This window comes from Cyprinus carpio, chromosome B18 (genome assembly GCF_018340385.1).
Source record: "Cyprinus carpio isolate SPL01 chromosome B18, ASM1834038v1, whole genome shotgun sequence".
NCBI lineage: Eukaryota > Metazoa > Chordata > Actinopteri > Cypriniformes > Cyprinidae > Cyprinus > Cyprinus carpio.
In genome coordinates, this window is record NC_056614.1 from 14,895,342 (window position 1) to 14,917,280 (window position 21,939).

Sequence of the window (21,939 nt, forward strand, 5' to 3'; positions counted from 1 at the left end):
GTTTTCCTAGAAGTTGTTTGCTAGAGGTTTTCTGGAAGCAGTTAATCAAAATTAGTGAATGTTTGGAATATTTTTCTGCATAAACACCAGCCCAGCGAGGAGCTTCTCATGTGTTTTGAACCATGTGATCTGTCGTGTTTTTGACATGGAGCATTCGCTGCACTACATGTTGCTCTTATTATGTCTCCAGTTAAGTTAAAAATAGATAATTGTCTCACTGCAGACGTCAGCAGGCCATCCGACATAATGAACGCATTTATCCGTAAAAGCACCCCTGTGTTTTGAAAAAAATAGAAACGGTCTGTAACCAATATGACTAAACTTAATTACGCCGCAACTGACTGCAGGTCACAGCTTGGAGGACGTTCGGGAGAGATGTCCACGTTTCCTACTTTCAGGATGTGTTAATGATTACCACAGTGTCTGGTGTTTGAGGAGAAAGGGGGATCCTTTTGTTTCTCTTTTTACTGAATGACCTGTGTGGTTAGGGACCCTATTAACACCCAAAATAGCCCAGATGTTTGGGGAGATGAGAGCTTCTTTGTCTTCATTGTATGGTAAAACTGTATCAGACTTCTAAAGAAAAAGTCTTTAGATCTAAATGCATATTTTAAGTTGGATGCTGGATCTCTGAGCTAAGCCAACTTACAAAAGTCATGCTTTTATACTTAAAAGGAATAGTTCGCCCAAAAAAATGAAAAATTTGCTTGCATTCAAGATGTAGGCGAGTTTGTTTCTTCATCAGAACAGATTTCGAGAAATTTAGCATCACATCACTTGCTCACCAATGTTTCCTCTGCAGTGAATGGGTGCCGTTAGATTAAGAGTCCAAACAGTGGATAAAAGCATCACAATAATCCACAAGCAATCGGTATTTTGGCCACAGGCAATGGCTTAAAAGTGATAACACCTTAATGATGGATTTGTTTTTTATATACACAGCTTTTCTTTTTACAAGATGTTAATTGATGAACTGAAGTCGTGTGGATTATTCTAATGTATTAATCAGCTGTTGGAACTCTTATTTTGATGGCACCCATTCACTGCAGAGGATCCAGAGAACATCATTATCTACAATAAGGCTTAGGTGGCCTTATTTGCAGCAATTTTTTATTTGTACACTTAAAAATAAAGGTGCTTCACGATGCCATAGAAGAATCTTTTTGGTCTAAATGGTTCCATAAAGAACCTTTAACATCTGAAGAACCTTTCTGTTTCACAAAAAGTTATTTGTGGGGAAAGAAGGTTCTTCAGATTATACAAAGGTAAGAAAGAGAGAACCTTTGACTGAATTTCTATGGCATCGCTGTGAAGAACCTTTTAAGCACCTTTATTTATAAGAGTGTAGGTGAACTATTCCTTTAATAAAGTCTTATAAAGTTTAAATAACAAGAGAAACAGGAACTGGAGATGCCACAAAATGGATCCAGTCTGGGAAAAGCAAAATCATTTATGATCTGTGAGCCACTTAACAGCATTTTAGCCTATATTTTCGGAGAAGTATGTAGCGTGATGTCTTGTCAGGCAAATTTCTGGAAATGTGGCGTGTTTTAAAGGCTTGTGGGTGACCAACGTGTGAGGAGTATCTGTAGCCATAGAATGACTCAGCTCAGCCAAAGTTTGTTTTAAAAGACTTTTATCACAGGAAAATACTTTTTAAAAAGCCTTTCATGTCAGGCGAAAAGAGAATTTACAATATTCTATGTGGTGCTTCACAACTTTTTTTTAGAGGGGAACAGCCACAAAGGATGGAAGGCTCGTTTAACACCAAAATTCCACATAAAGCTTCAAATGCATTTTTAAAGCCAGAATTGTGTCGTGTGGAACAAAATGTGTCTGCCTTCTGCAAGTAATGAAGTGGCATGCATTTATGTGATTAAGTGAAACATAGTCTCTCAGTAAAACTCTCTCCACACACACACACACACAAAACATGATTCTAAGTTATAACTCAAAATAATAACCCTAAGAGGGCTATTAACATTAATATATTCTAGGTGCACACTTAAAAAAAAAAAGCTACAAAGCTGTCACTGTGGCATCTTTTTTCCTTATCAACATCCAAATTATACATATTAGTACTTTAAAAATACATATTATTACCTTTTGACAGATTACCACCTCAATGTCATTTTTATACCTTTTTCTGAGTGTACACCAATAAAGTACCACCAATTTTGAAACTTGTCTTTTGCATCTATTTGTCAATTTTTTTTTTTTTTTTTTTTTTTTTAGTTAGCCAAAATATCCTGTGCAGCTAAAGCTTGGGAAGCCAGACAAATGAAAAATTTGTTATTCAGTTCTTGAGCGGTTGCAAGTTATTGATTAACACGTTTGTGGCAGATCTGCCAACTTACATTCAAGCTCAAACCAGGTTTCAAACAACGCATTCGACAAACCTTGTTTGAATAATTCTAATGCATTAAGATTTGTATTTATTTCATTTAGAAAGTATTTTTATTAATCAAGAACCCCCCCCCAAAAAAGTACATTTATGATTTGGTACTCTTCAGAAACAATATTCTACAATTAACACAGACATAGACAAGTTTTCTTTGGAAAGAAAAACATTTTTTTTTTTTTTTTGTCCAGTGTTTAGACTAGCAGGCATGTCATACAAAACCAGGAAAAAGTTAAAGCATGTATTTTAAGACATGTTCAATTATCGCAGAATGCCAAAGATAGAAAAAAAACCCCTTAGACAAGACAGTGCAGAAATAACACTTCATCTTAACAGGGCAGTTTTACAGCCATCGGCAATCGCTCGCATTTAATACTTGTAACTTCCCATTCCTCTCCATTCAGATTTGTATGAAGTTGGAAACATTTAGAGCAGAACAGAAGGAGAGAGAATCACATACTTCAGTTTCTAGTCAGACAATAACGTCTACATCATAAACAATTTATAATTCAACAAACATTCTTATTGGCCCTTAGATGCTGAACATAATTCCTTCACATTAAAATCTAGTAGGAGCACCAAAAAGTGTTAAGGAAAAGTCATATAATACAATATATTATCAATATATCGCTGTAGCTTTAAGATGTTCTTTCAATGCTGCTCTAAACCTGGGAAATATAATTGAATATATCTGATACGATAGCTATATATGCGTTTAAACCCTTCATGATGTGTGGCACTGCAGTTTTCCACTGTAAAACCCACTAAATTAAAAAAGGAGGTGTGCATATGCGACACAATAAAAAACAACCCCCAACGTCAGAGAGCAGCAATACGGCAACAATATTATCCCTCCTCCACACACATCCTCTCTTACACATACATTCAACCCTTATACAGTAAATATGCACAATTAGTGGTTAGTCGATTAATAATTCTCAAAATATAGGGAGGTTTGAAACATATTACTCTTATTAAATCAAAATATGTTTTTTTCTGTCTAAAAAATAAACTATTTCAGAGGAATATTTTGCATACAGTATATACAGACACAAGTATATAATAAAGACAGTTTCAGTCAATAGTCAGATTCAGGGAAAAAAAAATCTCTGTCCATCACAAATATATCTATATTCTTTTCATTTGAAACTTTGAGCTGATTCAAGCACAGCTAGATCACTTAAAGTAAGCTCCATGTTAAATCAATAATTTCAATAATTGTCTGGAATTATATTGATTACATTTCAAAAATATTGCTTAAAATAGCTTCAGTGTGATATACTGTAACAGAAATGTTCAAGCTGCCTGATACATTCAAGGGCAATGTTGAATATATTATTGAATTACTGACTTTCTACCAAACATCTGGAATGTTTTTTTGGGCAAAACATAAAAAGTTGTGCAATAAATAAAGCAATAATTCATTTGTGAAGGATTAACTTTAAGTGTCTCCCTTCTTTGGAGCAAAGAAAAGTTAAATTATTATTTTTTTATTTTTTTATCACTTTTTGATTAACTTTATGTGCTTTCTACAGAAAAGCTTTCATAAAACATCAGATTTCATGCTGGTTTGGAATGTCAAAACATATTAATACATAAACAAACAAAACATTGCTTCCACTGAAGATTCAAGCCGAGCACAATTCCTGTATAGATGTGTTCACACAGAGGTATCCAGGGGGGGTTAAAAAGAGATCTTCAGCACTGACTCAGAGCGCAGAATGTAATTCACCTATGAAAAAGCAAAGAATTTAAATGAGAGGGTTAATAAACTAACAAAAATATCAGGTTTCTAGTTGTCAAACTGGTTTGGCTCAATATCAAACAGCTACATTGCCAATAAAAGCTGATAAACAGGGAGCCATGCCCAGCTAAACGGAAGCAGTTTCTCAGTCAAAGAACAATTGGACGGAAGGGAGAAGTCAAGTCTTGACGCTCACTAGCCCTCCAAATAACACAACTATTTCCATTGTGACTTGTGAGGTCACACGCCAAGAACATTCATATAGTCAATAAACAAGCTCTTTTTAGAATATAATAATGTACCTTGTCAGATATTGCCCAGCAACACAAAAATGGGAAGCATTAACATTTTAAAACATTTACAACTTAAGTCTGTATAAAAACCAAACATTTCATGCAGAAAGGTAGCACATAAACACACTTCCTCAGCAAAATGTTCAAATATGCATTAAGTGATTAGGGAGGCATTTTCCATTAGCTAATACTTTATTCTAATGAGATTAAAGTCCTTAGACATTCCTTGTCCCACTACGTTGCTACTCTGTTTACTGAAACATATTTAAAATGCTGTGTTACCTACAGAAAAAGATGTAGCTGCACTGCACAGACTACATTTATTGCCGAACATCTGGGAAGAAACCGAATCTTGTTTCCCTGTGAAGATTGAAGGTATTTAACAGGCAGACTTGAAAACAAATCAAATATGATTCAGACCCAAATGCCACTAGTTTAGGCATTAGTCCCCCTCCCTTCAACTTGTTTTTAAAATTTCTATTTTAAAAAAGCATTGGAACGCCCCTATAAACAAACATGAGCAAAAGAAGACAAAAGTTCATACACAAGATCTTATGCAATGTTGTAAGCAAATGTTGTGGTAAAGTACTCACCTGTACTTGACATCGAACAAAGTCGAGTCGTCTTCTTCGTCATTGTCTTCATTTAAAGGTGCCATCTCTACACGCTCGGCAGGAGTTGTGATGATGTCATACTTTCGTGTTTTTCTGATCTTCTTTGCCGATCTTCAAGCCAGGGATAGAGAGAACAGGTGAGTAAAGTTATGACCTGTATGTTCAATAGTGTACAAGAGTTTTCCTTTTAGGCAAGTAGTGATGGGAAAATCTGATTTCAGTTCCTTAGCTATTAATGATCATTTTAGTAATTTTGAAAAAAGAAACGGTCACTCACTTCCCTTCACAGTCTGTTGCCAAATTCGATCATTTTAGAACTAATCTAACAAATCATAAATAATACAATTCTTTAAAAGGCTGTGTTTATGGTGACAGACTTTTCAGACTTTCTAGATATAACAAATGCAATCCAATAAATGATCCTGCTTATATATTTTATCATGTCATTCATTTATTTTTATAAAACACCACTTCAACAAAACTCATAATGTATTCAATTACATGTCCTACTAACAAATCAGTCGTCGAGTCTCGTTTTAAGTACACAGTGTTTTGAATCACTAAAAAGAACCGGCTCATAAGAGTCACTATTCGTTTGTTCAGACACCGGACTGTTCGTGCTCTTTATATTTTTGCTGTACACAGTGCTGGAAACACTGTCAGAGTATTTTAGTTTCGTTCGCATCTGTTAACAAAACCGAACGTCAAAATATATATATAAGGTTCTGAATCGGTTCTCGGGTTCCTACAGGCGAACCATCTGCTTCCAAAGCCGTTAGAGGATTAAAATCAGGGATAACGTCAACGACGTTAACAGAGAATCTCTAGAATGTTCCGAAATAAACGAATTATGCATATGATAGGCCTATCAGAAGAACAGTGACACAAAACAACAGAGCCATTTACCACTGACTCGAAAAATTACAGCATTTTCAATTATGAGCAAGGTGACATTTTCTGACTGAATATCTGCACAAGCACTCAGACCAGCAAAATAATAAACCATTTAAATATAGGACAGATATATGTTACCTGAATATTTTTATGACAAGGCACGTGATTAGCAAGACTGTTAATACGCAGATGGAAATCGAAATGCCTTTGATGGTAGGAAGATCCCTTAAAATAGTAGAAATACGCGATCCAACCGCTGAATCTGTTTCATTATGTGATGAATTTTCTTCTTGAGGGGGTAATGTTGAATTGAGCGGCGTCGCTGAGGATGGACGCGTATGTGGCTCTCCGTTCACCTCATGCGCAATGACAACAAGAGCAATAGCCAAAGTATATAGCCACATATTGTTTCTCTATTTAAACTGCTTGCTTAATGTCAGTACAGAGAATGTCGGCGTTCTGTAACTCAAAACGTGAACAACAGCTGGCTGACGAATGGTGCTGGGAAATGATGCTCTGACATCTCAAATATAGCACGGTTCCCCCAGTCGGTCGCCAAACATGTCCTGTATCTCGCGCACTATCTGTCCTCCACTTCGAGCGCTCGGTTTCATTCGATGGTTTGCACTCAAACGCAGCTCGGTCCGTTTTCCAGGATGTTTTCTTGGGAATGCGTGTCGGCAGAAGGAAATGTGGGTTATCCACACCCGGAAGAGCTCAGGGAGGGTCCAAACCGACGAGGAACCAATGCGCATCAGCGTTTGGCACAAGAAGAATGGCGCATGTTGATAGTTGTGGTGTTTAAGTATTGCATTGTTCCTCGAGAGTAGCCTATCAGACAGATTTGAATAATTTAATAATAAATTTGAATCTGTATATGTGTCATCAATTTATTACAAATTATATAGGCTAAATATTGCAAACATATCTATCTATCTATCTATCTATCTATCTATCTATCTATCTATCTATCTATCTATCTATCTATCTATCTATCTATCTATCTATCTAATAGGGGTAAAGTTTATTTTTGAATTATTTCAGCCAATTTGAACAGTTTGTGCAAGGAACACAGCTTATTTTAAAAATCAATGTGATGTTGACTTTACAATGCGGCTTTTGTTGAAGAATTACTCATTAAGTAGCTACTCTTTAACCGCAACAGAAAACCTGAAATCCTTATCTTATCCTGGAAAATCTCTGTTTCTAAAATAAGAGAGCATTAAATGTACCCTGCAGCACAAAAACAGCCTGCTTAATTTTAGAGAGAGTAGGAAATGGTCATGAAAAAAAATAATGAGTCTGTTTATATTGCACAAAAACAAAAAAAACTTATAAGTGGGCCTCAAAAGAATAAATGCTTGATTTGAGCCCTTAAGGTTATAAGTAAAGGAAATGGGTTATTCTTGGATTAGACTTTGGCTTTCCTGTGTTCCATCCTGTTATTTAACAATATTTAACAATTAATAACAGAGGAGTCTCAGTTCATATAGTCTACTGAATCAAAATGCATATAATATGATACTATGTTAAATCTATAATATGCATTCAAATCAAACTCATATGAGTGGTTTTTAATAATAATAATAATAACAATAATACTTTTAAAACCTAAAAAAAAAAAACAGTTAATTCATAAACAGACAGACAGTCCTTGGTGTATCACACTTCTAAATACACAGTTTTGTAACCGAGGTTGTGATTTTTTTGGAGGTGCTGTTGATTTTTCTCATAGTTGAACACTTCTAAAACAAAAAAGAAGGGAAGTAAATTAAGTGCCTAGTTTATATAAGCCACATGATGGCGCACTGCACAAATACAATCAGTGGACACATTTTTTTTCTGCGCACAAATGTTTTACTGTGGACCCCAAACCGAAAGTGCACTGGACAATGGTTGAGAATATGTTTACGCATATGTTCTGTACACTATACACACACACACACACACACACACACACACACACACACACACACACACACAGCAGGCCATTAGTATTTTCACCAACAAAGAAAATGGTTTTAAGGCAGTTATTTCTATCTTTTGTTGTCATGTGTCAGTAGGAACTATAAGTTTACATTATCAAACACTCATTTTACCATTAATTGTAATAATCCATTAAGATTTTTGTATGCACAATGTGTCTGACACAGTGATCTGATCTCATCATCATCCAGTCTGTGCTGTCTGAAATGACATGAAATGAAAGAAAAAAAACAGACACAGATTAAATCCATAAGAAATGTGACAACATCTCCAAGATGCTTGAAGAAACCTTCCTACAAAGCTACCTGAAAAAACTATGTGCAAGTGTACAAAAGCTGCTTTCAATGCAAAGGGTAGTCACACCAAATGTTGATTTGATTTAGTTAATAGAAGTAAATTGATAAACAAAATCTATTTATGACATTATTTTTGACAGCATCCTCACTTTACAGCATTTTTACACAAGTGCCTAAAACAGTAGCTTTGTAGGTAGGTTTCTTCCTTGACATTGATAAAGTTCTTTTGTATTTATTCTTAGATTTATATACATTTATTTCATAAGTATAGTTCAAATCTGTTAACATATTTACTGACATCACATATCACTCGAGACGTGCTGATTTAAAAATTATAATTAAACTTTATTTGGAGTAATACTTGTGCACAATGCATATTTCTTAATATTTAGCCTAAAATGTGTTTTAATGACACTATTGTTGAGGATTGTACGATCTTTGAATATTATCAGTTTTAAATGCAAGATATTTAAAGTGTACCTGAAGTATACTTGCAATAGTTCCACTTTAGCACAATTACATATACTTCAGTCTTCAGTTGGACTTCCGCACTACTTCCGCACAAAATAAGTTGTTCCAGTTAAACAGACTTTAAGTTTAGTATACCAAAAGTAAATTTAGCATGACTTCAAGTATACCAGTTTACTACACGAAATTGTTGTATTTTTTGGGTGTTTTTATTGTGTTTGTGTTAATTTTTTTTTTGTTTACTTTTTTTGAATTGGTTATATCTGTGACACACACACACACTCACACACACATATATATATATATGTGTGAGTGTGTGTGTGTGTGTGTGTGTGTGTGTGTGTGTGTGTGTGTGTGTGTGTGTGTGTGTACTAACATATTTATAAGTCAACTCTCAGGCATACATTACGTTGGAAGGACTGCAACTTTCTTTATAGATCCACAGATTAAAAATATATATATTCATAAGGCCACAAGAGGGCTCCTAGATATCTGTGTATTTTTCAGACCAGCCCATATTTTATTTAACATCTTTGTTTTATTCAGTACTACACTAGCATGTGCATCCAAATTTGTGTGCTGATATTAGGGGCCATAATATCACATTATCATTTATTTATTTTTTATTAGAAGTACAGACATAATAGCATCTTGCCTTTGATGCCACATTCTATTTATTTTTGGCTAATTTATATATAATTATAGTCTTGGTTGTACACAAATAATCAATAGAGTTCAGCTCGAGGCCTCTGCCTTCCATGAACAGTCCACCTGGTGCATTTGCCAGTGCCTACGTGGCATGACTTTAGAGAAGAAGGGGGAGGGGAATGATCCAGTTACAGTTGCTTAGTAACCAACTGCATATGCAGACTAGCTGCTGGAGAAGATAGAAATGAGCCCTTGACAGAGCTGAGCTTCTGCTACTGTAGGCTGCACATCGGCTACTTGTTCATAAATTAAAGGTTTTAAATATTTAAACAACTCATGCAGATGAGTTTTAGATCAATATGTTATTCATACTGCAATAGCACTGATCTAATGTGTCTTATTTGGGCTGTTGTACATGAAACCTGTTTTTTCTTGGTGACTGTTGCATTGATAATGTTGTAACTATAATATAAATTAATATTAAATTAATATTAAATAAAATAATGTATCATTAATATATCAAACAATGAATCATTTTTGCTCAATTATCCTATAGGTTTAATGAATAGTGAAGATGTCTGAAATGTACAACTCATAGAATTACTGAATAATAACTCTGCTTATTAAATAAAAAATAATAATAATACTAGTGACATGGCACTCTGGGCCTTCTGGGCCAAATTTCTGTCTTCACAAATCCCTTATTAACAAACACACTACAGGCAAACAGACACGATTATGAAATTCAACATAATACAGAATAGGCCACAGACTATTTTGAAGACACAAAATTAGATTATTAAAACTAGTTAGAATAGTAACTATTCTTTCCATATATTGTATATGTATATGTGTATGCATATGTATACATGAAGGTGTAAGCATGAATATATGCATGCTACCTGTTGCTTGTGTTTTTTTGCTTGCATTGTTACCAACAGCTTTATTGCTGAGAATCATGTGAGAGGTGTGCCCTAGTAATATATGCATGAATGTATGTGCATGCTATTTGTTGCTTCTTTATTTATTGTTGTGACCAGCAGCTTCAGTGTTGAGAACCATGTGAGAGGCGTGCCCTAGCAATGTATGCATGAATATATATGCATGCTATCTGTTGCCTGTGCTTCTGTTGTTTATTGTGACTAATACCTTTAGTGCTGAGAACGGTGTGAGAGGCGTGTCCTAGTAATTACCTGTAGACATTCAATACTGATTGTCAGCACCTATGTGTTTTCATCTACCTGTGTGTCTTTGTCATTATAAGATCAGTTTTTTATTTTTTTTATCTGCTTCACTATGCCCTGAAGAAGGCCCCATGCCGCTACGCGTGGGCATTTTAAAGTTGTCCATTTAGGACATGTCATTTTTGCAATAAAGACATTACGGAGTGCCTCGGCTATCAGAGATCTTTTTTCTCTACACTCCCTCTTAAGATGTTCTACCTTGGTCGAAGAGCACCCAAATCAAACTTAAAAGGGATTGAGCACGCCTTTCATCTTGAATCTAAACAAAATTAGATCAATTAACCTCAAAACTTGTTTTGACTGACTTAATCTTACAAATGTTGACATTCAGATGAAACTACAAAATTAAGAAGAGCACAGAGAGCACGTTGATCTATCTATCTATCTATCTATCTATCTATCTATCTATCTATCTATTTTTTTTTTTTTTTCTTTTTTTTTTTTTTCTTTTTTTTTTTTTTTTCTTATTTCTATCTATCTGTCTATCTATCTATCTATCTATCTATCTATCTATCTATCTATCTATCTATCTGTCTGTCTGTCTGTCTGTCTGTCTGTCTGTCTATCTATCTATCTAGGACTATTAGATAGACAGATAGCCTAGATAGATGAAGTGTATGTGTGGAAAAGCAATTTTCAATTAATCAAATATGGTCTGTGGTTATCATTATTATAAGATACTTTAAAACTTCTACAACATAACACTATAGGCCTATCTTAAACACAAATTTTGAAGTCTCACATTCTGGTGTTAACAAAAGAGAGAGAGAGAGAGAGAGAGAGAGAGAGAGAGAGAGAGAGAGAGAGAGAGAGAGAGAGAGAGAGAGAGAGAGAGAGAGAGAATAAAAATAAATCTTTAAAAATCACTTTTGAGTAAGGGTGTGCGATATGACGATTTTTGATTTTGGATGATAAAAATGTCTCCACGATCTGCTTTTGAAGAAATGTAGTATTGTGCTACAGCGCACATTCTATCAGCTGCAATTCTGGTGCCTCCATCTCAATATACTGTACAACGCAACATGCGTTCACATCAGTGTTAACTCAGCGGTAGAATTACTCTCTCAGAACACTGCACTTATTCACAATCATAAAAGTACATTATTTGCATCTGCTTTAAAGCCTCGCCGGTTAAACGTTTCATTCGCTGTTCTGACTTCCGCTTTCTCTGAACGCATACCGAAGCGCACACACTAAAAAGCCTGTTAAACAGTGCCTGATTACTGAACTAAGTTATCTTTTGAGCTAAAACTGTCAAAACACACAAGGTTAACATATAGACTCAGCTGGTTATGTCTAAAATGAATTTAGACAGTTTTGTGATAGGGAGTTTAGTGCCTGTATATTAGATGTGTGCAGCTCTTAAAGGGACAGCACTGAACATGCTGCCGACTAAAGGGATAGTTCACCCTAAAATTTAATTTCTGTCATTATTTACTCACATGTTGTCCCAAACCTGTAGCTATTAATTTCTTTCACAAAAGAAGATATTTTGAAGAATGTGGGTAACCAAACAGTAGCTGGTCCACACTGACTTTGATGGTAGGAAAAAAAAATACTACAGAAGTCACTGTGGACCAGCAACTGTTTGGTTTTCCACTTTCTTCAAAAAAAAAAAAAAAAAAAAAAAAAAAATTAATGGTATAAAAATAAAACACTATGACAGAATTGACAGACAGATGACAGATTTTTTCTTTTTGGGTGAAATGTTGCTTTAATGTTAATAAACAACAAAACACAAAAAGAAAAATCACTTACTACTCTTGACTGAAAAACGTTAATACAGATGCTTTAATAGGAATCAATCTATATAGTGTTTCATTCTTATATTTGTTCATTCAATTTCTTGAATGCTCCTGCTAAATACAGCTATAGTACCTTAAAATACAACATGGTTTGTTTTATTGGTATATTATGTGTATTTGTAATGTATCTTTGTTCCTATTTTTTAATAACAAAGATAAAATAATGACAAAGATTTTTATCTTCGTCCACTTTAGCCTAAATATCCTCCATTCTTTTTTATATTTTGCTACCTTGAAAGGCTATGTCTATATAATAGGGAAATTAGTTTGGCTGTAATGCTCAGACAACTTGCAAAATAGTAAAAGCAACATGACAAAGTATTGTGATAAAATCGTGATATTTCTGAAAAAAGAAAAAATTGTGAAATTATATTTTTGCCTTATCGCCCACCCCTACTTTTGAGGTCTGTGTAATTTATCTTCTGCTCCCTTCAAGTAGCTAACCTAATGCTTACCACAGAGGTATAAATCAAATTTGGATTCGTGTAATTCAAAAACAAAAGCAATTTACAATCAGAAAACATGGTTCCAAAAATGCTAATTCTCTTCTTGGTTTTAGAACTACAGACGGAGGAGCTCTTTTGTTTTGCGTTGTTATATAAATGCCAAAGCTTTATATAAGTGATACAGAAAGGTAAGTGGATCTTTGGGAACGCATTGTTGTTGTTTCTTCGGTATTTGTGGTTAAATTGTAGTGTTGCCAATATTCCAGTGTAAAAAAGTACTTTTTTTACGGTCACTGAAATCAAACGTTAGTTTACAGATACAATCATGGATGCTGCGTTTCTTCTACCCAGAATGCTGCAGTGAGAGGAAGTGGTCTCTGCTTACGCTGAAGCTCAGGGCTGTCCACCCGATCAGTATAACAGCGCAGGCAGAGAGGACGAGGAGCGCAGACGGGAGAGAACAGACGGCGAAGATGGTGACGCGGAGCGCTCTGCGCGACAAGACCTCCTTAAAACGAAGAATATTATCGACGAGGATGGCGTCGACCCGTCCAGATGAAAGAGCAGGTCGCAACGGTGGGAACATGGTAAGATTTCATAATAGATTCTAACTTCAAGATGTGTTTGAGCGAGTGCTACAGACGCACCAATATGGTGGAAAAGGAGAGGGTTCGACGAGGTGTTGTAAAATGGCCATGAAGGGGCCATTGCCAGGTACTGAAAAATGGCATTCCGTCGATTTAATCAACGGTTTTATGGCAAAAACATCGCGAAAATGTTAGGAAAACAATGCATGGATATGTTGCAGGAAAACTGTGAAGATTTCAACTGACGGCAACGAAGAGAAACAAGGATTTAACTGTCTACGCATTTTAAATTCGCTTTGTCCTTGAGAGGACATAATGTCCTTGTAACACTGAAAGCGGAAAAAATAAATTAAATTTAAACATTGTTGTAATAATGCAGTTTTGGACGTTCCATTTCCATTATCGACATTTTGAATGTCTTTTGTTGATTTCAAATGTTTCCTTTGAATAAACAATTTTATTGGACATTTTAATGCATTTGTTGTGTGTTAATTACTTTAAAAAATTTCTTTTTTTCCCCCTGATGTACATTGTTTTGAACTTAAGAGAACATTGTGAATGTGTCAACTTACCATAGGATTTGGCACATAATTTTGATGTTTTACTTGAAATAAAGATTCTATTGTTATCTGCATAAAATGTAATTGTTAAACATTTGTTCATTTTATGGTTCTTTTCCACTTGGTAATTAACTTAAAGGTATCCACTTGTATTTCTTGTATTTTGAGAAACATTTATGCTGTATTTTTCAACGTTAAATAATAGGGTGTTGGCTTTTAACCCATTGTGGTCCACAAGAAGCCTTTACATATATGTATTTTTTTTTAATGTAGAAACTTCTTTCTTAATTTCTGTTTTTCCTTTTTGGTCAGAGATTTATGTGTAGTACATTTTTTACCTGATTAGTACTGTTTTAAAGTATTAAATGCCTTAAAATTGTGCAAAAATTATTGATCAGTATATAAAAAAGGTCAAATTAAACCTGGAATTGTAAATCCTCTGGTTGTTGCCACAATAACATAGAAACATATAACATAAAAAGTATTGCTCTTTAGTATGTCTGTATTTAAAGTGCAAAATGTTAACTTTTAAATATCATGAGGTCTTTTTTGATTATTTTTTTTGTATAATCTGTTGTTTACTGTTGTTATTCAAAAAAACAAAGGTTGCTACAAATGTTGCAAGTAAGAATAAATAAAAATAAAACATGAGCCCTCTGATGTTTCTATATCAAAGAGGTTTCTGATATATGTATGTTCTTTGGTGTATGTGGCGTATTTTCACGTTATGTACATGAAGTAGATTTCAAACAGTAGTACTTTCCATTTACTTGGACATAAGCTAAAGAAATTGTATTTCATGTAGACAAACCGCATGACTGAAATAAATATTTCTTTTGAACATTTTGATGCTGAAGTGAGCGTAACTATGTTAAGGAGAAAATACAATACTAATTGTCTTTTTTTTGTGTGTGTGTGTATAAAGGAATCAGAACAACTGGATGAAAGATGATGGCGTTTCGTTCAGTCTCATATCATGTAAATGTAAGTGTTGATAACGTAATGTTGAATAATGTAATGTAAAAAAAAAACTGCTATACTTTGTTAAATTACATTTAAGCAATCTTTTGCCTTTTATTTACTTTATCACCGACTACCACTAGGTTGTGCTCTAAATCAAATTGTAAGATGAATTTTCGATTTAACGAAGAATCTTTTTGTTGTTAAAGGTTTCTGATCTGCCAAACGTCAAAGAAAGATGAGGAAAAGAATTTTCGCTGTAAGTATCGCACTTAAACATTGTAGAAGCCTAAATTATTTCTTATCTTTTCTTGAACGTCATACAGTTTATATGTAAGCTACTTTATAGTTATGTGGTGTATTTATTAATGCTTCGAAAAAGCTTCAAATTTGCTTCAGCTTTACTTTACAGTAATTTTTACATAATATAAGCAAATCGACAATAATGCTTTTTTTTTAATTCTATTCAGCTTTAATTTCATTTTATATTTATTTTAGATATATTTTTAAAATAAAGAATCTGAGTTTGCTATAGTAGCCATATCATCTGGTAATGTAACCGCAACATTCTGTATGGAGCTAGCTATGAACATTTTAACTTGCAACCATCTTTAGCGATGAATGCAGACAGAAAAAAAAATGCATTTATTAACAGAAAAATACTAAACGCAACATTATTGCTCAATGTTGTTTGGGAGTAGTGTGGAAAAATGTTTTTGTCAGATTACAAAATATACCTAATGGCATAATTTGCTTTTCATTGCAACATTAATAGCTGGAACATTGCGGCTTTTACTAATTGAATTAATTTAAATTGTCTAAATTTATTCATTCAATTACAATAATTGAGAACACATCAGCATCCCTAGTGTGAACCGCTTTAATGCAGCAAACGAAAAATAAAAAGTAAATAAAGGACATAATTTCATATTTACAATAAAACTTAAAGTAATTGTCACTCCAGTTACATTTGGGTTTGTTGTCGTTTTACTTGAAAACCTATTATTATTATTATTATTATTATTATTATTATTATTTATAATTCACCAGCATACCTTAAGCTCATTGCATTTGAGCACTTTACAATACCTTTTAGTTCTGACTTTAGTTTATGCAACCAGAAACTTTTAATTCACCAGTTGTCAGTTCATGGATTCCCTGGGAATCGAACCCACAACCTTACCTAGTGCAAGGATCTACTGTTTGAGAATGCAGCACTGCAATTCCTGCTTAAACTGTGGTTTCTAATAGCAAGTTAGCTACTTCATTGCAGCCAGGGTAATGGAGTCTAATTAGTGATAACTTTTATTTATGATTCCCAAAGCAAACAGTACTGTAATTATTGCTCATTTTAAGTATTACATCTCAGTGAGTAATTCACTGTTTGTGCTCCAAATGGTAATGGGGTGTGATTTTTTTTTTTTTTAAATGATCAGACACAAGAATTTCATGTGGCAAGTTTTTCATCTGGCATGTTTTTTATGTCCCTTACATTTTTATATTTTGTTAATGGTATTTTGGGATTGGAGTATTGTGGGTTTTTTACCTTGTGACTTGTTTTGCATAGTAATACTCTAACAACCAATCAGAACGTCTGAACATTAAGGCAGTGACTTTTGTATGAAGCAGCAGCACTCACATTTTCAACAGAAAATACATGAAGTAGTATTTGGAAGATAAATAGGCTTGAGGCATTTCCACTGCTAAACCGATAACATCTTGAATTAATCATTGGGCAGCGTGACTTTAACTTGAGCTAATGTGTTCTCAACTGACAGTATTATACTTCTGATCTCACCGATTGTCTTTCTCCCTGCAGATGACGTTTGCCTGAAGAGGAAGCTTCACCAAAGTTTCAAGGAACAGAAGACTGCTCTGTAAGTCCTCACAGTGTTATTTGTATTATTAAGGTTTTACTCCATATGTCTGTCATTTTAGCTACATTTAGGGCCCAGAGTTAAGGGGTTTTAGCCCAGCAAATGTAGTAGTTGGTAAACTGCATGAAATGAAAGTTTTGTCAAAATAATTCATTTAGAATTTCTGCAGTTCTCCACAGTTTTACAAAAGGTAAAGAACAAATTCAAAGCTTAATAAAATGAGGTTCAGAATAGCTTCGAGTTCAGCTTTTTCGATTTGTATTGATGACCACACTTTTTACATTGACCTGAGCATGCTTGGGTGCTGCCTTCACTTCAGCTTGTTTTCAGCGGAAACCTTTCTTGAGAAAAGTGACTCGTTTCTTGTGGAGTCAGTTCTGCTTTTGTGTGACTTGTTTTACACATCTTTCTTGATTCTCTGCCACAAATGGCCTCCTTTTGTTTTCGCTGGTTATTGCATATTTCATTATGCATTGAAGATTTCACTTTCACTTGCACTAGTGCCATTTTTACACTGGAATAAACCGCGACATTTCCATTTTCCTTGTGTGAAACTTTTGCTTTTGATTTTGGGATAGGTATCCAGACAGGGACAGACCAGAAAACATGGTCTGTTGCTGTTGCACATTAAATAATGTGCCTATTCCAGTGAATTATTCCATTTCCTTCATATTAAGACTGTTTAATTTGAGCTGCCACCTAATTATTGTAGTGACATAGTTGATGAAAAGGGATTCAAACAGTTTAGAAGGAAATGATCTTAACTTGAGAATAAAGCTACTGACATTTTCAGTAAGCAAATGCCATATTTTTATTAAGTGCTGTGACTCGGGAGTCTTTTTAATCACTTTTCTGAAGCCTGGATTTTATTAAACATTTCATACCTGGCCTTTTTTTCTTTGGGGAATTTTTTTTTCTCTATATAACATTAGGGACATCTTGCTTTTTATATTTTCACATACAGATCTGCAAGCAAATTTCTCTGTTTATGAATGGACCCTTTTTAGGGTCACTTGTCATTTTTGGTGGTTATTAAGCCACTTTGTGACACTTTTATATTTTTATATATATATATATATATATATATATATATCTATATATATATATATATATATATATATAATGAATGCTTAGCAGCCTAAACATTCCGAATGAGTTAAATGTAACAATATTAGAGTTTTGTTTTTTAATCATTTCATTTAATACATTTTTTAATATTGGCCAAAGTTACACATTGTAATAACATTATCACAAGGACAGTTTTGTGACACCTTTTTTTTTTTTTTTAATGTGTATATATAAAAAATGAAGGCTCTGCAGCCCAAAACCTCCGATTGACATAAATGTAACAGTATTACAGTGTTTTTATAATTTCCTTTAATACATTTTTAATATTGGCCAAAGTTACACATTGTAATAACATTATCACAAGGACCGACACATTAAAATAATTTACTAAACTTCAGTAATTGAAGTTCTCTCTTGTTTGTCACTTATTTCAACGCTTTTCAACTCTGACTTTTAACTTGGATACATCTTTGTTCTTGTATTGATGGCTATTATTACAAAGATTGGAATGAAGTTACCTTTTGTGAAGCACATTCAGAGAAATGATAGCTAATGACAGACATATGTTGTAACACTACAGGATTTCAAAATGCTTATGTTTTTTGTTTCTTTTTTTTATGTTGTGATCATTTAAACTTTGGGTCCATCATAAAGCTACTTTCTGAGTAGCAATGTAAAAAGTAAACTTAGAAGTGTACCAAATCCAGGTATTATAGATTTTTGGTAGTTGAAAGTTGAAAGTAAAGGGTTTTGTAGTGTTGTTTCTTGTGATTTTTATGCTTCTGAAATAGTGTGAATTAGTTTTTTGCACCTACATCTGTAGGTGAATGTAACAAAATCATGCTAAAGCTGCGGCAAAGATGTAGCATTGTTCTGTTAGCATTTTACTATCAATATAAGAAAAATAATGCACTTTGTTGTTATTGTCTGTTATTATGCTACTATTATTGTATGGACAAGTTGTGCATGTTAATTGATCACCTTGGGAGATTGACCATTGTCTTAAACTTGATAATCGTTAGTTAGCGAACTATACAAAATGGGGTACGGTAAAAGATATTTTTGTTCGTAGCTACACTATGGCTGTACGTTACAGTTTATATGAAAAGCTGTCATCGCATCTTAAAGAATACATTTGGGGTTTAAATGTTTTCCCTTCTCCTTTTTGATTTCATTTAAGAACCAATTCTGGACAGTCAAGTGGACACTACTGCTTAATGAGGAAGATGGCGGCTCATGTTTTGCTTTTGGATTTGGAAAGAGACATTTTATTTGTGATTTTGCTGTGATATTTTAATTCATTCGCTAATGTGCTTAACAATTGTATGTGTCTTTTCATACTTTACTGCATTGTTGTTTTGATGAAATGCCTGTATTTTAAATTTAAAAATGCTTATTTGCCTTTTTAAAATAAAAATAAAAAAATTCGTGATTGAACAATACCGAGTTGCTCTTATTGGATGGAGAATATAAATGATGTTTCGCAAAAGATTTACTTTGCGGTTTACGTCGAAGTTTAACACAGCTTGTCCGGGTTTAAGGTTTTATTTTCTTATTTATTAAAAAAATAAATAAATAAATACAGGTCTACTACGTTATTTACTTAAACTATAAATTATTAACTGACAAGCTAGGTGATATTTTCAAACATTAAAGGATTTGTGTCATTTTTTTTAACTGCTCTTAATGGTTTATTTTATTTTGATTTTATTTATTTTTTAATTCATAGGTTGCATTAAATAATTATGATGATTTCGCAAATTATTTTTGTTTAATTTACTCCACCCATTCATTTCTTATTGAATTAATCACAGGAGCCATCCTGCAAGCTTTGGTGCATGCAACTTTCCTCTTTCAAATATTACATCTGCAAAGTATAATACATATACAGAGCAGGTGTAAAAGGGTTCAAATTAAGTGGTCTAAAATGGTGTCCAGTGTAGTCCAGCACTCACTGCAAAATGGCAGTCTGTTGTCTCATTTCCTGTCTATGCAGGAAGTGAAGGCTTAAAGAAATAATTTTATTAACATAAAGATCACTACTGTCCTTCGTAACCACTAATCAGTTTTCCAACTACTACCCCTGTGGGGTAAAATTAACTTGAGCACTGAATTTATCTTCAAAACTAGTTTTTATTTGAAATAAAAGGGGTGGGACTTTCGTGCATCACCTGAGCCCTGGGTAAATGGAGAGAACGTCAATCAAAGGCTAAGCTCAGAGCTGGGAAGGAGCTTTAGATGGCGGATGAACCTTGGGAAGGGGAGAGCGCTGAGCCTCGCAGGGCTCTCGATAGCACTTGTATCTCAACTTTGGTGAACTTTGAGTGCCTCCCGGGGCACCGTAAACGCGCGAAATCGTTCGTTTTATTACGTTTCGGACTGTAGAGACGTTAACGCGCACGTTTTGCGACTTTGTTTCGTCGAAAACGGCTCTGGTGTGTGCGTAGAGTGGCCAGTCGTTGTTTTCCCTGCCTTGCACTGGCAGCCATGGCGGTCCTCCATTTTTAGTGCACTCTGCTGGGCTCTTCTCACACTCTCTCACTCTCTCTCTCCATTCAAATAGCCATCGGTGGATTACTGCAATTATTTTTATTTCCGAATATTATTCCGATTGTTATTTTCGTCTCAATCCTGTAATATTTTTTTATTTTTCTTCTTGTTATGGCCAAAGTAACAAATCGGATATTTTGTCAGATGTGAATGTACTGCTACAATCCTCCTCCTGTCAATGCAATAGGTATGTTTACATAGTTTCTTTTTCAATGTCGATTTTATTTGCTATCACCGTTATGTTTTAATCGTCCTTTGTTTGATGACGCAGTAAGAATTTATGCATGTGGCTCTGAATCGGTTGCCTTGAAATGCCATCGACACATGGATATTTGACATCGAATAGAGTCGAGCAGGTGTCATTTCAACTGCGATGCCTTTTGATTTAAGAGATAATATAAATATTTATTTATTTTAAATTATACGACGCCAACTTGCCTTGTCCATATAGCGCAGCGGCAGGACTTTTTTTTTTTTTTTGATGGTTCATCCCACTTTAAACTTTTGACAGTTAATACCTGGACAAAAGACCATCATTAACAAATCCCAAGACAAAATCATGATGAAGAATAAGAATAAAAAGCAGGAAGATGAAGGCTCGACTCAAAGCAATGCTTCCAGGTACGATCTTTCATATTTTTCCTCTTTTGTTTTTTTAGCATGTGTCTTGATTGTTTACCTTTACAAGCATGGTTGATCACCTGTGCAGAAGTTTAAACCACAATGTCTGTAAAATATTTGGGTTTCGGATCATTGACCTTGGGATAGATGTATAGCCACACCCTGGTTTTGCTAGTATTTCTAAAAGTGAATTCAGGGCCTATGGGCCTTTACCCAAATTTATAGTTAAGATGCACAGGGTTTATACAGATTTATGCAGTGATTATAGTTCTAATATTTACACTTTAGTAGGGATCGTGTGAAATGACCTTGTCTGATTAGTATGTGCTGCATTGCACCACTATTAAAGTTAATGACATTTTAAACACTTTTACTTTGACAGTGCATGAGTTTAGCATTTGATAATTTTGAATTAATAGTGCAGTACTTGTATAGAGAACCTGTTCAGTCTGATTTTCTTGAAATATTTAAATGAAATCCTATTTCACAAATAAAATGTTTAAAGCAAGTTAATTGTTTTATCCAAAATGAAGAGTGTAATTTTACATAGGCATGATTGTATGTTTTTTTTTTTTACTTTTTACCTTTTTTACATTTTTTTTTTTTTTTTTTTTTTTAATGTCAACAAAACTATTGCTTGTTTGTTTGCTGTGCAGTTGTATTTTAAATTATGATAAACTGTTTCTTATTACAGGAAATAATAATCACTTGTTTTTTAGTGTTTTTATTAAAAAAAAAGATACTAAAATACTAATTGTTTTAGGGTCACACATGACCCGTGTGAATTACTATATTTGTCATTGGCTATGAGGGTACTAAATGTTTATGGAGTAAATATTTATAATTTCCGAATGACATTGGGTATATAACCTCATTT

At 34.0% G+C, this 21,939-nt stretch overlaps 2 protein-coding genes across 6 annotated transcripts in view; one reads left to right on the plus strand and one right to left on the minus strand.

Annotated features, from left to right (window-relative positions):
• Positions 1–1,619: 1,619 nt before the first annotated feature.
• Positions 1,620–6,720, minus strand: fam174b (family with sequence similarity 174 member B). Its single transcript, XM_019123072.2, has 3 exons — positions 6,085–6,720; positions 5,032–5,163; positions 1,620–4,133 (listed from the first exon to the last, which is right to left on the minus strand). The coding sequence occupies exons 1-3, from the start codon at positions 6,348–6,350 to the stop codon at positions 4,130–4,132; spliced, it is 402 nt and encodes a 133-aa protein (XP_018978617.1). The 5' UTR covers positions 6,351–6,720; the 3' UTR covers positions 1,620–4,129.
• A 6,176-nt stretch (positions 6,721–12,896) lies between these two features.
• Positions 12,897–21,939, plus strand: part of LOC109110521 (chromodomain-helicase-DNA-binding protein 2) — a 37,426-nt gene continuing 28,383 nt past the window's right edge. The window contains exons 1-7 of one of the 5 annotated variants that reach the window (XR_006157089.1): positions 12,897–13,027; positions 13,191–13,426; positions 14,912–14,970; positions 15,156–15,205; positions 16,766–16,823; positions 19,072–20,628; positions 20,953–21,626. Coding sequence is in view for 3 of the 5 variants with exons in the window: in XM_042743976.1 (XP_042599910.1) it covers positions 21,001–21,062 (62 nt within the window). In the remaining 2 variants the exon portion in view is untranslated. Of the gene's footprint in view, positions 13,028–13,190; positions 13,427–14,911; positions 14,971–15,155; positions 15,206–16,765; positions 16,824–19,071; positions 21,627–21,939 lie in introns of those variants that run through there. The other 4 variants (XM_042743974.1, XR_006157088.1, XM_042743976.1 and 1 more) reach the window with 4 other exon arrangements.